Source organism: Vanellus vanellus, assembly GCF_965231255.1.
Source record: "Vanellus vanellus genome assembly, chromosome: 22".
In the NCBI taxonomy this organism is placed as follows: domain Eukaryota; kingdom Metazoa; phylum Chordata; class Aves; order Charadriiformes; family Charadriidae; genus Vanellus; species Vanellus vanellus.
In genome coordinates this window covers 8,114,179-8,130,489 of record NC_138927.1, presented here as the reverse complement: position 1 = coordinate 8,130,489, position 16,311 = coordinate 8,114,179, and the positions used below count along the sequence as shown (strand labels likewise).

At 44.0% G+C, this 16,311-nt stretch overlaps 2 protein-coding genes across 2 annotated transcripts; one reads left to right on the top strand and one right to left on the bottom strand.

Moving 5' to 3' along the window:
* Positions 1-530: 530 nt before the first annotated feature.
* Positions 531-11,898, top strand: GNL2 (G protein nucleolar 2). The gene is made up of 16 exons (XM_082494062.1): positions 531-666; positions 755-839; positions 2,050-2,144; positions 2,670-2,809; positions 3,923-4,107; positions 4,595-4,661; positions 5,982-6,140; positions 6,702-6,815; positions 7,597-7,725; positions 7,852-7,956; positions 8,066-8,224; positions 8,372-8,479; positions 8,831-9,264; positions 9,933-10,012; positions 10,746-10,843; positions 11,718-11,898. Exons 1-16 carry the CDS (start codon positions 603-605, stop codon positions 11,865-11,867), a joined length of 2,172 nt encoding a protein of 723 aa, XP_082350188.1. The 5' UTR covers positions 531-602; the 3' UTR covers positions 11,868-11,898.
* Positions 11,899-12,875: 977 nt separating this feature from the next.
* On the bottom strand, positions 12,876-16,249 carry DNALI1 (dynein axonemal light intermediate chain 1; the record flags this gene model as incomplete). The annotated part of the gene is made up of 6 exons (XM_082494170.1): positions 12,876-12,911; positions 14,409-14,606; positions 14,892-15,070; positions 15,717-15,886; positions 15,966-16,099; positions 16,169-16,249. 6 exons carry the CDS (start codon positions 16,247-16,249, stop codon positions 12,876-12,878), a joined length of 798 nt encoding a protein of 265 aa, XP_082350296.1.
* Between the last annotated feature and the right edge of the window lie 62 nt (positions 16,250-16,311).

Here is a 16,311-nt window from a genome sequence, read left to right as displayed (position 1 = left end):
CGGCCAGCGCGCTGCCCGCGTGCGTGCAGCTGCCAGTGGAAACGCGCGCTAATGCCAAGCGCCCAAGTGATTCTTATTACGGTTCTGTGAACAAACAACATTTCACAAACAATGAGGGCCCCTGTGCCAGCACCCTCGTTATTGCACCCTTCCCTTCCTTTGAAACGGCCCGCCCCCCGCTCCGAACGGGGCCCCGTCACCCCCCGCCCGCCCCGCAGGCGGCCCGGCAGCGCCCCGCGGCACAGGCCGCCCCGCGGGCGAGTCACGGCGGACGGGCGGCCCCCGTGGTCGCGGCTCTGAGCTGAGGAGGCCCCGGGAGCCCCGCGGGCACGGCGGGCCGGGGCGGGGGACCGGGGACGCCAAGGTGGCCCCACGCGTTGCCATGGCGATGGGGGGGGGGGGGGGGGGAGCAGACGTTGTTGTCAGGGCAACCTCTTGCGCCTGCGCAGCCGGAAGACTGACTTAGCGGAAGTGCATCATGCCGCTGACCCTATCGCCGGAAATGCTTGTGCCGCCGCTTCCTGACCGCAGCGGCGCGTGTGGCGGAACGGTCTCTCGGTTCTCCTCGGTCCGGCCCCGCGTAGGGGGCTCCTCGCAGCGCGATGGTGAAGCCACGCTACAAGGGTCGCAGCACCATCAACCCATCCCGCGCCAGCACCAACCCCGGTACGTGCGGGGGCTGCAGGCTAGCCCTACCGGGCCGAGCCGGGCCGTACCGTACCGGGCCTGATCTGACGCTGTCTTGTCTCCGCAGATCGCGTGGGGGGCGCGGGAGGAAACAACATGCGGGACCGAGCCACCATCCGGCGCCTCAACATGTACCGGCAGAAGGAGCGGAGGTGAGTGCAGGGTCCCGGTCCCGGCCTAGCTGCGCAGTTACCGGTGCCGCGGGCCTCAGGCGGCTCGGTGCGCCCGCCCGGGCGGAGACGGTGGGTGGTTTGCCGTGGGCCAGGTCGGGGCGCAGGGCCGGGCTCCCCCGAATACGGCAGTGAGTGGGCGCTGGTGACTGCGCTGTCGTTCACACTGCCGGGCTGCGCCCCGCGGGACACACCGGGGCCGTGCGGCGCCGGGAGCGCGTCTGCCGGTGCAGAGCCGCAGCGTGGCCTCTGGTGCCGGCGCGTTCAGCCTGTGTGGCAGGTGGAACCGCGCTGAGGGCAGCTGGCCATACTCTGACGGCAAAATGCCCAGTGTTGGCACGGAGCCACTTCTTTGCGCTTTGTGTGACCCCATGAGCTAGGGACCTTCTCCTGAGCGCACCGAGAGCAGCAGTGTGTATCGGGGAATGGAAAACATGCCACGCAGAACAGCCGATGTGATCTCACAGGAATGTCGTGAACCCCAAAATGCCCAGAATTCCTTCATTTCCCACAATAGCATAACTCAAAGGCTCACCTCAAAATTACTGAAGAGCCTGACTTCCATACGGCTTCTTCGCTGAGAGACACCTCTTCACTTGGGAGAGTCTCTGGCTGTGGAGCAGTTCTCGCCTTGTAAACATGTCTCTGCTGTATTTCTGAGTGTCCTGGTTCAGATTAGCAGTTTTGTTTTGTTTTGCCAGATTTCACTTTGTTTTGAGAGCAGACTGGGGAATATGTATTTTAAAAAATTCCTAAATTTAAGCCAGGTCTGAATTTGGAAATTATTTTACAATGAGTGTTCTGCACCAGCTGATGGGTAGACCTGATTAAAAATTTCCATATGTGCCCATGAAAGATGAAAGCGATGTTTGCTAAGAACTGGTACTGTGGTGCTTTTTGCAGCCCAATGAGCCATTCCTGGTTTGACATAAGCCACCTTCATCAAGAGCCTGATCAAGCTGGAGCTAGACTCAGGAATGTGTGCTGGCTGACATCACTTCTTCTGTTCCAGTGTTTGACTTAATGAGCCTTTACGGGCAGCACCATCTCTGCCAACAATCTCAGGGGCACCAGTCCTAGATTGAGGGTCTTTCTGGATTTTGTGGATGTGCTTCTGGTCTAATGAACAAAAAGTGCTAGAGCGGTGTGTGCTGCCCTTGCGTATTTACATGTGTTCTCATTTTTCACTTAGAAATAAACATGGTAAAGTGATTAAGCCTCTGCAGTATCAGTCAACAGTGGCACCGGGCACAGTTGCAAGAGTGGAACCAAATATTAAATGGTTTGGTGAGTTGTTTTTTTTTTTTTCAACTTTCAGATGCAGCAAGCTTAAAAACTGTTGAATGTTGTGTGTTTGGAGGGTATTTATTTCAGAATTGTGGTCCTGGTGCTGTGTGGGACAGATGCTAAACATGAAGGTGAAGGACCCTCCCCGTAGGCATGGGTATTTGGGTATTAGCTCACACTTTGTATGTCTTGTACTTAAGGTGTTTGCTTTCCATGCAGTCCTCTAAAGTGAGGTTATTCTCTCTCCTTCGGTAATTTTTGGGGGTTTGCCGATGTGTTTTCATGCTGTAGCCTATGTATATTAAGTGTCCTAGGGATACTTTTAAAATTTTCTCTAAATGGTGGGAAAGAAAGGGATTGGATTATTTATGCTAATTTGGGGTTTGTCTCAAGTAAAATCCTCTGTCTTTTGTCACTGGTATTTTTGATTCCAGATGGCGTATTAATATTTTATTCGTGTACCTGTGGTCTTTGAAGCAGTTAAAATGAGGAATGGTCAGGTGCAATATTGATTTCTATATGCAGGAAATACTCGTGTGATCAAGCAATCATCCCTACAGAAATTTCAAGAAGAGATGGATACTGTCATGAAAGATCCTTACAGAGTGGTCATGAAGCAAAGAAAGTTGCCGATGTCCCTTTTCTATGACCGGATTAAACCACACGTGAGTATCATTCATTTGTACAGGGTGAGGGCTGGGTTATGTGCACAGAGGTGTCGTGAATATTATTTATCTGTGGGCAATCGTGCTGTTTCTGTTCAGCCTGGTGAAATGTTGAGTTCTAGAAGCATTGGGAGGGGCAATAGGAGCAGACAACTTGGGGAAGGATGTTTTTGAGGCCCTGTCACTTTGGTGTCAAATGTGAAGGCAAAGAAACAGTGTATTACTTCCCTGTAGTTTGTAAGAAGTTCTATTATTTATTAGAAGTTCTCATTTTCTGATAGGAAACTTACCCTAAAACATCCTACGTTAGAGCCTAGAATGACTGTAGTAGCTTGCCACCTTATGTTCTAATGCTTCTAATAGCTCGTGTGGCAGAGGGACCTTTTTTGAGGATGCTTCTCACTGCAAACATTCTTTGTGTGATGAATTTGAACTCAAATATGTGGTTTTTATATTGAATCAGAAATTCTTGTGCTTGCAGCCTTCATTTCTAGTATATCAAGTTTTAGTTATTACCAGGTTTCTTTCATGACAACTGAAATATTATTTTGGACTCTAGCTAGCTATTTTTTTCATATGGAAACTTTCCAGGTTTATGTCATAAAAATGTTACCTAAATTAAGGAAAAAGTTCTAAGAAACTAAAATGTCCATTACAAAACCAAATTACTTCTTTCAGCAATGAATTGTATGCTGTTCCAAGAAAAGCTGGCATTCGTTACAGGCATTAAAATCTACAATTTTGATGGTAATTATCCCTGACAAAACTCTGTGAATTTGGCGAGATTTGTGCACTTGTTAGAAAAATAAGAACTGATCAAAGATAGCAGCTGAATTTTCATCATTGTAGCTTTAATTACATTTGATATCATTTATGGTGAAAGAACTGAAGCATAGTTCTTTGGCAAGTGCAGTGTGTTTTATTGCTTATTAAATACCCACCCTTGTGTTTCTCAAAGATTAAGGTGGAAAACTCAAACATTATTAGGAAAGTGCCTGTAACTCTTGTCACAGGTTGCAGAGTTGCATTGAACTAAGGTCTTGTACGCCGTTTGTCATGAGAGATGGAAAAAACAGTGTTTGTGGTTTTTTTTACGAACCTGTTTTTCCTTAGACTTCCAGAGTTCACATTCTTGACACAGAAACATTTGAAACAACGTTTGGCCCCAAATCACAGAGGAAAAGACCAAATCTTTCTGCAAGTGATGTGCAGTCTCTGGTGGAGAATGCTGAAGCCTCATCAGGAGCTTATGATCAGGGCAAGGACCGAGACCTAGTGACAGAAGACACTGGTGTAAGGTAAATAGAAAGGAGAAATTATTAATTGTTTTCATTTCTGAAAAGCCAGCTTTATTTTTAAAGAAGTATCAAGTACATTCATCGATGGTGTTACTGTATGAGGAGTAATGAAAGTAAAATTAGCTTAATTTGGGATTTTTTTAATCCTGTTTTGTCCCTGTGTATTTAACCAAACTCTTGCTTCCGTGGGACCCTTCTGTCTCTATTCATAATTTGTCTTCTGTTGCATGTCAAAATATCTCCAAAATGGTGTTTTGGTTTAATAGGGAATTGACCAGTGGACAGATAGGAATCTTTGAAAGAGTGCGTGTTTGTGGGATCTTTCTGCAAATGGGTAGACTGAAGGCAGAGGACGGGGAGAGGGGCTAAATCCCAGCTCTCTGTTACTTGGGCCTCATCTCCTCTTTTGTCTGTAAATGGCTTTAGAGAAGACAACACTGTAGCCCTCTTATTGTGGTTGCTGATGTCTCTGGTAATCCACTTCCAGGGACGAAGCACAAGAGGAAATATTTAAGAAAGGACAGTCCAAAAGAATCTGGGGTGAGCTCTACAAGGTAGGCAACGTTTATAATTTGGAGCAGACTTGTGTCTGTCTTTCAGTCTTTATGAAGTCAGGTGCTTCAGCACAGTGTTGGAAATCCTATACAGCAATAATCAGAAAAGCTCTGAAAACCACTTTTTGCTCTGTTAGGGAAGCTTTGATACAATTGGATTTGCTGTAAAGTTTCTTAGAAACGTTAAGACAGTGAATTTCTTCATGCAGAAATGTCCTGAGGTTGTCATTCCCTTCCCTGCTTTCGTGTCAGCCTGTTGAACTGACTGACTTGAAACCATACGTCCCTTTCCTGGTACTGATAGAGCACATAAATACAAACAGAAAAAGGCAGCTGTAGGAGACAGCAGAGATTCATTTTCAAATCTCTGCCTGACAGAGCTTGATTCTTGAGCTCTTGTCCCGCTGGAACAAACATCCTTTTAATATACGATCTAGAGATGGACTGGCAGGGCAAAGGTAGGAGCTTATGTTAGATTCCTGGGGCTTCACCACAAGTAAACCAGCCAGATGCCCTTAAGTTTCTTTAGGCTAAAAACATCTGGCATGTTGATAGGGTCTTCTTTGGAGGGCTCTGACCCTCAGTTTCCCTTGAGCCACCTTGACTGCTAGAGGAATGGAGACTTGAGAATGAATAAGGGTTGTAAGAGCAGTTTGTGTGCTCTGTGACTGGTAGGCGTGAAATTGCCTGACTCTTTGCTCTGAATTTCTGAATGTAGCTTAAAACCTTTTAATTTAGATCTAAAAGTGCTCAGAATGATACAGCGAAACAGAATTCAGTAAGACGCTGCCAAAAATGCAGGAAATAGCTGTGAAACAAATTCACTTGGCTTGAAGCAAGTCATAAAATGACAGCTCCCTGCTGTAGATGCTTAGTGGACTAACAGCAGGTCCCTACTTGGTTGTGTGTTTCATATTGATCCAGAAAACATGCTTTATATCCTGTTCCTTCATGAAATGGCAGAGTTGAATTGCTGCAGAATGGATGGCGAACATTGTTTTTGTCTACTGAAGCAATTAATTTTCCCATTTGGGTGCAGTGCTTTCTTTTCCAAGGGCTGTGAGCATCTTCCTGGTGCACAAGAACGGGTAAAGGTATTCAGCTGTCCAGCCTGCGTTTGGAGGGGAGTTAGGAGAAGAAAGAGTGGAGGATCAATGGATATTAGTTTGAGCTTCACTAGTTTATGGGGAAGTAACAGTTGTTCATGAAGGATACAAGGTTTTATAATTAACAATGTAGTTTAGAAAATTACTGGTTTTCATTTTGGAGGTATCGATGTCTTGCTTCCTGTAAAATACTTCTCTGTGATTTTTTTTCCAGGTGATAGACTCATCAGATGTTGTTGTTCAAGTTCTTGATGCCAGGGATCCCATGGGTACCCGCTCCCCTCATGTGGAATCTTACCTTAAAAAGGAGAAACACTGGAAACATCTCATTTTTGTCCTGAACAAATGTGATCTTGTTCCTACCTGGGCTACTGTAAGCACAGTCCTGCCTGTTATTCCATGGACCTTCTTTGTTCCTTTTGTTGCCTCTGACTTAATTCTGTTGCCAGTCTTCGTGCTGGTCTCAAAGGGTAACTGGGTCAATGGGAGCTCTCTGCTTGCCTGCTTATAAAAGTAACAATTACAATGTAAATCTGTCCAAGTTCAGCTGAGTTGAGCAACACTTACCAGCCACAAATTCTCTACTTCCTCTGTCTGGATTTAACAGTTCAGCTGATGTCTCCAGAGTATGCTAAATGTTAGTCTGCTTAAGATCCATATCCACCACAGCTGGTTTGCTTTATATTGTTAAACTAATTAGTTTTAGCTAGCAGTGAAGGCGTTTTTGGGAAATTGTTTGTCTTTTATAAAAACAATACTCAGTCCTTTTAGCTATTGGGTTGGTGAAATGCTTCAAAGGTTCTCACATAGCAACTTTCATAGACAGTTGCATTTGTGACCCAAGTGAAGATGCTGTGTACTTCTGCTCATAAGCAGATTGTTTCACCACCTCCGCAGCGCAGGATCCCTAACCGAGTAATGTTTTCCTCCTTAGAAGCGCTGGGTTGCTGTTCTTTCCCAGGAGTATCCAACACTTGCTTTTCATGCCAGCCTCACAAACCCTTTTGGCAAAGGTGCTTTCATACAGCTTTTAAGGCAGTTTGGAAAGGTACGGAACAATTTGGGGATTTGTGTTGGTTTTTGGGGGGAGTTTTAGTGTGGAGTGTTGTTTTATTAGTGTTTGGGGTTCAGTACACTTCCCTACGGACATTCTGTCAGCAAAAGACTCCATCAGTAAAGCTCCCTTCTCTGAAGAGAAAATGGAAAATATTCCTTCAAATATGTTCAAAGTGTTTGTCAGGCTGAGGAGATCCAGAAAGAGTTGGTTTGACCATCAGTCTCCAGGCTAGGTGTCTTGTAGACAGAGTATCCCATTGACACCCTTAGGTCTCATTTGAATGTGTAGAAGAAAGGAATATATTCCTCACCTGTTTAGGTCCTGCATGTGTGCATATTCTGTTAAGGTGTTCTCCTTTGAAGTGTCTTTATTTTTCCAAGAAAGGTACTTTCTGTTGCCTTTAGATTAATTACTGTCTTTTCAAGCCACATTTATAATCTGTCCCCAGCTACTGTTTGTATTTGCTTGGTTTCTCAACCTAAATGATTTCTAAATAAGGCATTCACAAGTAATTTTAGAGCAACCAGGAATGCAAGGAGTTCACATCTTCCTTTTGAAGTAGCAAACATTTTCTTCGGTGCTTGGAGTTCTTGGATGGTGAGTTGGTTGTGCCCTTGTAGCTTTCTCCTTATAGGAAAGAGCTGATCTCATTTTTTGACCTGTTACTTTGGAGTCCCCTTTGCTTTCCAACATGGTGAAAAGTGTTCAGAATTGTGGCAGTAGCTCTGTCTTTCTCTAAGAGGTGCCAAAAAGATGTGTTATTTCTTAACAGTTACACTCTGACAAGAAACAGATCAGTGTGGGTTTCATTGGTTATCCGAACGTTGGCAAAAGCTCAGTGATCAATACGTTACGGTCTAAGAAGGTCTGCAATGTGGCCCCTATTGCAGGTGAAACAAAGGTAGGAGGAGATCCCTACATTAAAGACAAAAATTAATTATGTAAGTGCATTGTCAAAGGCAGAATTCATGTAAAATTAGCTCAGTGACATTTTTTAAGTCTACAGGGAACTACTGATCTCTTTCAGGTGTGGCAATACATTACCTTGATGCGGCGGATTTTTCTCATCGACTGCCCAGGTGTAGTTTATCCCTCTGGAGACACAGAAACAGACATTGTGCTGAAAGGAGTGGTATGTATCTGCAATAAATGACGGAAAATCTTTGCTGTGGTCAATATGATGGGTTCTAGAAGTAATTGCACACTTTCCAAAGGGTTGATACTCTGCTATTCATTTTCAGGTTCAAGTTGAGAAGATTAAGAGCCCTGAAGATCATATTAGTGCTGTGCTGGAAAGAGCCAAACCAGAGTACATCAGAAAGACGTACAAAATTGATTCCTGGAAGGATACAGAAGACTTCCTGGAGAAACTTGCTTCTAGGACTGGAAAACTGCTAAAGGTGTGACAACTTTCTGCATTCGCAGGCTGGAAGAGTGTGTGGCCTGTTACTGAACATGGAAAATATGAATGTTTCTGTTGCTTACAGGTAATAGAAGGGTGGTATGCCTTGTAAACATGGACATAAATTGTTACTGGGTTCTTTCAGGGTGGTGAGCCTGACTTACAAACTGTGAGCAAGATGGTTCTCAATGACTGGCAGAGGGGCAGAATTCCTTTCTTTGTCAAGCCGCCAAATGCAGAAACAAATCCCCAGGTAAGATTGTGATGCTCGTGCCTCTTCCTCTCACATACTGCTCGGTTTTCCTAATGGTATTCACTGTTGTTTTTCCCAGAGTGCCATGCAAGTTGGGTGCTGCAGCTCTTGTGCTCTGCCCAAGTGTGGCGATTCAGGTGGCATTCACTTGAATTTGGCAAGGACTAGGTAGCGATGCTCTTTAGAGATGCCTGAGCCATTTTACAATCATCTGACTACCAAAATGTCAGTAATTGTCATGTTGTTAGCCTGTCATCTTAGGCTTTTTTTGAATAGATGAAATGGAAATTGCTCTCAGAGATGGTGGGAGAGACTTTGTGGGTAATATATCCATTACACTCTTTCTTGTAGCCTCCTGCATTGGAAGTAGCTATGACATCAAGTCAAGATAATAATGAGGAGAAAATCTCTGAGTCGGTAGCATCAAGTGTGGAGCCAGCAGAAGAGAAAAATAATACAGACACTGAAATGAAGCAACTCATGTCACATGTTCGGCAGAACTTTGGGAGGATTAATGTGGCACCTCAGTTCTCAGAAGAAGACCTGGTCCCTGTAGATGTGCCAGGCTTTGAGGAAACAGACAGCGATTCTTCTGGAGAGGAGGAGCAGGAAGAGGAGAAAGAGGAAAATGAGCAACATCAAGATTCAGTAGAGGAGGAATTGCAGTTGGCTGTACCAGGTGCCAGGGAGAGCTCTAAGGCAGTTCTTAAGGCTTTGGATGAGAAGATTGCAAAATACAAAAAATTTCTGGATAAAGCTAAAGCAAAGAGATTCTCAGCAATAAGGTACTTGAATCTTTTCAGTGACTCGAATATTTTGCAGGAGAGGAAGAGGGTTCATGTGGTTCTGCTGTAGTTTCACTCCATTCATGACTTGCTTGAGTGCTTTCTCTGTGTTGCCACAGCTTATCTAGTTTAGCCATAAATATTTGAACTTTGTCTAAGCAGCAGTTTGGTTTTGAGAGATTATTCCAAGAAATCCTATTTACCAGCACAACTGAAAACGTTCTCACTTTTGGAAAGCTGCCTCTTAAGCTACAGATTAGAAATCTTGTTGGTGTTCTGGGTAGCAATATTACATCCTTGGATCTCTCCTTGATGTTGCGTTCTTTCTAGAGCAGTTCTAAGGCTAATGTCCTACCTGCATATGCCAGCTTAGTCTCCGTGTGTGTATGAGGGTATCCTAGCACATACAGCAGGCCCAGTTTTAGCAAAGCTCATCCACCAGCTTTATGAGGACTAAGATTTCTAGGTTAAGTCTTATATTTTGTCAGTTTGTGCAGTGCACAAGCCCAGTAACTCGAGACAAGATTACATTAATAGGTTTATTAGGGGCAGAGGTTGTGCCTTTGCTGCTGACAGGCTACTGGGATCTATTGGGGACTGATCACTTCTCGGAGGTGGTTACCTTTTGTGTTACGACATTATTTTATTGCTTATTTTATCTTTTGTAGAATCCCTAAGCAGCTGAGTGAAAAAGTGTTTGCAAAATCCATGCAGAAGTCTGAAGAACTCAAAGAAATTGAAGACAGAGGTAAAATAAGATTAATAAGATTAATAGATGTTCTTAATCTACATTTGGAAATCCCGTAGGCAAGATAAGAGAGGGAGTTAGGGGCAAAAACATTCATTAGCTCCTGGTTGCAATTTCTTTTCCACCTAAAACTACTTAAATCTTCCCGTAGCTAGCCTAAGGGCTGCCTGATGACCTTACTGTAGCCTTTCTGTAGCACACCTGTGTGTAGAGTAAGATATGTCCCTCTGCTAGGGAGTGAGGGTAAAGCGAAGACAAATGTTGTATTTCCAAAAGAGCGGTGCTATGGACAGATTGCAGTCTGAGCAACTTCCGTTCCACACGGTGTAATATTACACAGAAGGGAGTGGAAGGGTTTACGACATTATAAAAGTGTAGAGATGCTTCAGGCTATAGGTTTTACTGTGGTGACTTCAAGAGTCTGTGGCTTCAGTTTCCATAGTAAGTGTGATTAAAGGCAAAATCATAGGAGAGAACCCTATTCTGACAAGACTGTGAAATTCTTCTGGACTTGCATGGGGCTTGAAGGAATCTGCTTCTCAAGAGCAGTTTTCATAGTACTAGTGAGAGATTCTCTGGTAAGGAACATGCGTGTTGTTTTGGTAGAAGCTACTAAAACACAACCAAAAGAGTGCTTTGCGGAAATAGATGCGGTGGTGACCCCAGTCTTAAGTTCTGCAAACAGATGGGTATTTTGGAAGATGCCTGAGTGTGTGATCTCTACTGTTTGCAGGCAGCACAGAGAAGAAAAGAAAAAGGAAAGCGGAAGATGAGGGTGATGATGACGACCGTTTGGGTAAACAGCCTTGCAAGAAACTGACATCCAAAGAAGTAAGTGTGACTTCTTGTAGTACAACAGATGAGGAGGGTAGTAGAACTGGCTTTCTTTTTCTACATAGATTGCCCATTATCACTTAAGAGCTTTGAGACTAGGCACTAGTAGGAAGGGGAGAGCACGGGGACTGTAGCTGAGGCTGGAGGAATGTGAAGACAGGGTCACTTGCTGCTGACGTGAGATGTGACAGTAGATGTGACCCATAAAAGGGTCCAGCAGGTAACCGTGACAGAAAGAGTGTTGAAGGGGAGAATCCTTTGTGGACAGCTCTTTGCTCTCAGAGTTAGCTTGTGCACTGGTGCTGTTAAGAGAGCAGGGGTCTAAATGCTGGGAGATGGGAGAATTTGGAGCTAGATGGGCAGTCCTGTCTTGAGAGAGCTGCTGCTGCTTCTTTGTGTTCATGTTAGTCAAGTCTAAACAATTCTTCTGGAATAACTTAAACATTGACTGAAATCGTCTGTAGGACTTTGAAAGTGATTCGTAGCAAACTTGTACAGCAAGGGGTTTTGTATTGCTGTGGACTGTTAGGACTGTCAGAGGGGAGCAGAAGACTGAATTCTGTTTATGAATGTTCTGTCATATCTTCTGTTAAAAGACCTCTTACGTGACTATGCACGTCAGGTTGCTTCTTGTATCTTGTTTACTACTTTTGTAAAGATTAAAGTGTATCTTCCTTTGCAACATTTTAAGAGCATGGGTGGGTAAGTTCCATATAGATGTCCATATATTCACATCAGTAATGTTTTGTTTTAAATTATTTATTTTACTTAAGGCACGTGGAATGCAAAGTGAACAACATTTGAAAGAATGCAAACAAATTCAGGCTATGGATACTGTGGATTTGCTAATGTGTTTTTTGTATATTTACAGAGAAGACGAGCTGAGAGGCAGCAGCGCTCCAAGAAAGTTGGAGTCCGGTATTATGAAACTCACAACGTGAAAAATAAGAATAAGAACAAGAAAAAAACTGGCTTGGAGGAACAAAGATCAAAGCACAAAAAATACAAACATAAGCAATAACTGCTTATTCTATTAAATTTTACATAAAACAGCTCTAGTATGCAGTGGTTTTTTTTAATATAAAACTTGTAGTTCCTATTCAAAGCCTAGTTTAACTTGTCTGTCTTGTTCCCAGGAGTAGCATCTCACTCTTTGTTTCTGCATCATCTGAAAGTTCTTTATGCAACTGGAGATCGTGGTATTTCCACATCGCTGTCTAAGGCCAGTAAACACTGCATTGGCAAAACATATCCCAAAGTGTTATTCAGTGGTGGTGTTGGGTTGTTTGGTTTTGGTTTTTTTCTGGAAATTGGCTTTATGGACTTTTTCATATGACTGCAGTGAATTATCTTTCCCACGTCTGCTTGCTGTGTATAACCAGCGAGTTACACAGGTACCTCAAGTCAAGATTTCGTTTGCTTCCACTGAGAAGTGATATTTGGAATCATATCATGCCCCTCTGTTTCATTAGAAATCACCACGTAGAGAGCTTTGGTATTGCTCACCCTGGGTTACTACCAATGGTTATGATGAGGGATTTTGATGTACAATTAACAGCAACTTGCCTGTACTCAAGGAAATGCCCTCCAAACACCAGTCCAAAGATTATCTGCAATTTGGTTCATAGTGAACGTGACTTGCATTTATTGTAGATGCTTCATATATTGTTTCTGAATTTTCTACAACATTTTCAAAGTAATAATATTACAGAGATGCTTGTATGTAAAACTGTTTATTAGTTTATTGCTTTGAAGGTTATCTAGCATATTACCAACAGGCAAGTCCCAGACAGGTTCACTATTCAAGGAGCTGAATACTGAGACGGCATTGAAAGAGGGTGCAGTAACTAAGCTCTTGAATTTCAACTCTTCAAGAGAAAAAGAAAGAAATAATAGAATTACACTTCCTTCAGTTACCGGTAAGTTAAAATTCAAGATTGTTTTATGAAGACAAATCTTTGTCACTAATCGCAAACTTCTTACTCTGACAGCTCTTCTGAGCACTGCCTGGAGGACTGCAAAAAAAAATCTACTTATTTGGTGCAATGATGCTTTCAAGTTGGGCCTGAAAAACAAATGAGACAGTAAGTCAAATTAGATTCAACCTAAAAAATAAACCCGCGTTGCTGAAAAGTGATAAATTGTCTGTTAGATATTCAAAGCGAGGAGCTGAGGGATGCTGCAATACTTCAAGAGAAGCAGGCCAGGATTTTTTTTCCCTAGCTATTCCATTCCTTACTACATGTTTTATAAATTAGCTTTTCATTCTTGGCATACACACTTGTTGCATTCTGAGAAGAAAAGAGCTGGCCTTGGTTCCATACAATGAGACTCGTTTTATAATGTAAAGCATTGAAGAGGAAATTAAATAAAAGCTGTTGAAACAGTGGTCTGAATTCTCTGATTTCAGCCTGGACTACGTTAGTCAAATATTTGGCTCTCTAGCATTTGGAACACAAACTCTGAATCTGGACAAAAGGAGCTGGGAACAGCAAGTTTTTCAGTTCCTGAGACAACCTAATTAGATGCCCAATTAGTAGATTGATCAGTGTGCTACCCATGCTTAGGGAGCATGTAGGGGATGAGGCTTCCAGGATTCTTAGATTGTGCACTTCCTAGAGCTGCCATCAAAATAAACTACAACGGTGTATACACAGCTGTTGGAGTACTTGTACTTCAAGGAAGAAACGGATTCACTGGCAACACGTACTTGATCTAACAGTTATTCCATTTTGTGCCTTAAAACGTTTCAAGATGACCTGAAGACATTAATGGTTTAGAAAGGAGAAATTGTAGGAACACTAAAGATAAGGAAAGCAGGTTGGTGTAAAGGACATGTTTTTAGCTGTAGCCAGAAACATTTAACGTTGTTTATGGGAATATTTTTTCTTTACTCAAAAGATGTGGGTTTTTTTCCTTTCAAAAGCAAGGTAATGAGCAGAAGCTTGGTTTTCACCAAAGCAGCATGCACAAAATTACTCCTGTAATTATGCAGTCCCTACTGCCTAAGTACACAATTGTTATTAGGTAATATTGAATGTTAAACGGTGTGTCTTGTTATTGTAAGTCAACTTTAATAGCCAACAGCAAAAAACCAAAGCACCTTAATTTGCCTTCACTAGATTTTCTGTTTTGTAGTTGAGAAGGGGTGCTACCTATTATAACTTTGCAATCAAGTTATGCAGAAATAGATTCCTGGAGTATTGGTCAAGTTTGAAACCTCTGCGTTTGGGGTTCAGCTGCATGCGTCTGCTCTTCTCCAGATGACTGTAACAATTTAGCATTTTCTGAACAATTTCTGATCTCTCCCTGGCAAATGTGCATATGACTAGAATTCAATTAATCAGACCTGCTGTTTACATTGTCAGGTTTACTCATAATGACCAATAGCTGACTGAGCAAGGAAGTAGAGAATGCAAAAGCACTATTTTGACATTTCACTGAGAATTTCTTTTAAAGAAAGTGGAACATTAATACAAATGCATCCTAAATGCAACACTTCTAAAACTATATGGAGAAAGTTATTTTTATATCTTTCTAATTATAAAATGAGAAGTTTTACCATTACTGTTTGGAATTGCACTTTTTTACTAACCTTCAGCTGTTGATTCGTTCGTTTCAGGAACTGAACCTCTTCAGTGTGTTTCTTCTCTTCTATCTGTCGCCTTTCATTTTCACGTTTTTCAATAGCTTCACATTTAGCTTTCTGTTCACTCACTTGTCTTTCCAACTCCCGCTTTTCCTCTTCTAGCTCTGCAATCTTGGAAAAGAGTAGAGATTTCTCAAGTTTTGTTTGGTAATAATCAATTTTCAGTTAAGATGGGACAAAGTTCTATGTTGTACAGCCTTTAGAGTGTTCCAGATACAATAACAAATTATTTATGAACTGCAATTAAGCCCTAGGAAAACAATAAGAAGTATTTTGATCTTTACTGCCATCCAGTGGAATCAGAAATAACTGATTTCTTACAAAATTTTATATGTAATATCCCTATGTTGTGTCATGTGCAGAAAACTACATTATGAGGTTAACAGCCCAACTTACTCTTTTTTCCATGTCAGATTTGCCTTGCTCAGCTTGCAGTGCCTTCCGCATGCCAAATGCAACACTGCTTTCATACAGTGTCTGATAAGCAGCAATAGTCATTTGGATTTCATCCCTGACTCGAAGCAGCAACAGTCCTCGCTCTGCACAATTAATTGTAGTTTCACGGATCAATTCATCTTTAAAGAAAGGGAACAACAGTCTAGTTAGATACTGTACATTTATCTAGGAATGCTGGATACACACAGGGTGTAGAGCTTGTTGTCTTTTACCTGTTCTCTGCATCTCAAAAGCAACATGGATTTACTAGAGATGGTCATCTTTTTTTTTTGTTGTTACATTACAGCTATCACATCAAGTGCTACCCCATAAAAGTGGAGTGGTGGTACAGAAACTATGGTAACAACAGTGATACTGATCTACTAAAGCCATGGCAGCAAACACCTTAACAGGTATGTATATGGTGGTTTAAGTTATTTTAAACTAACTGATGGGTTAAGTAAAACTAAGAGAATTTTAAGCTTCTTTGCATCTTTTATGTTGTAAAGGTATGCCTACACAGATGTGTCTTTTGAGGGTCAGCTTTATCAACAGGACCCTGTCAGATGCTCTGTGTGAAAGCTGACAGCTTGGCTAAGTGTTTCGGGTCAGAGCCCTGCGACTGCTGGGAGAGCAGCCCCTGCCCCGCGCAGCCCCCCGCACCCTGCCCTGTGGGGATCGAGGCTGCTGGAAGGGACAGTGATGGTGGGAACGTGGCTGGGGGAGCCGCAGCCCCTCAGGGCCAAGGGTAGCTGTGCTTTTTGTGTTCCCTGTTCTGGCACTGACCAAAGCACTGCGAGTAGAGCTCCCTGCGCACGGGGCAGATGCCGGTCTCCCGTGCCTGCCGCTGCTGCAGCCGCAGATCCAGCTGCTCCTGCAGGTGCACCACGTCCAGGCGGGTGCTGGGCGCGCTGGACACCTCCTGCACCCACCGCCGGTTCTCCTCTTCCCACTCCCTGCCGCGGAAAGCACCGGGTGTTATGGGGCGGGCTCGGCCGGCAGCTGCCAGGCGCGGCTGGGCCCGGCCCCGCTCACCGCGGCGGCAGGATGGCGTTAAGGATCTCCTGCGGCTGCTTCACGGACTCGGCGGCGGCGGCCGCCGTCCGGGGCGGCGGCGGGACGGGCCCGGTCGGAGCGGGCGGCGGCGGAGTCCCCTTCAGCGGGCGGGCCTGCGGAGAGAGCAGAGCGCGGTAGGTGAGGGCGGCCCGCGGTTCCCCGGCCCGCCCGGCCCCTCTTACCCCTGGGGAGCGCTTCTCCGTGCGGCGGCTGACTAGCACCGGCGGGTTGTACCGCAGCAGCGAGTCCGGCGGCGGGATCATGGCGGCCGCAGCCGTTGTCGCCATGGCGACGGCCGCGCTGCGAAGGGCGCATGCGCCGGCCG

Coding starts and splice junctions, on each gene's coding strand:
- GNL2 (XM_082494062.1), top strand. CDS start 603: ATGGTGAAGCCACGCTACAAGGGTCGCAGCACCATCAACCCATCCCGC. Junction 667..754: donor CCGCGCCAGCACCAACCCCG/GTACGTGCGGGG, acceptor TTGTCTCCGCAG/ATCGCGTGGGGGGCGCGGGA. Junction 4,108..4,594: donor ACAGAAGACACTGGTGTAAG/GTAAATAGAAAG, acceptor ATCCACTTCCAG/GGACGAAGCACAAGAGGAAA.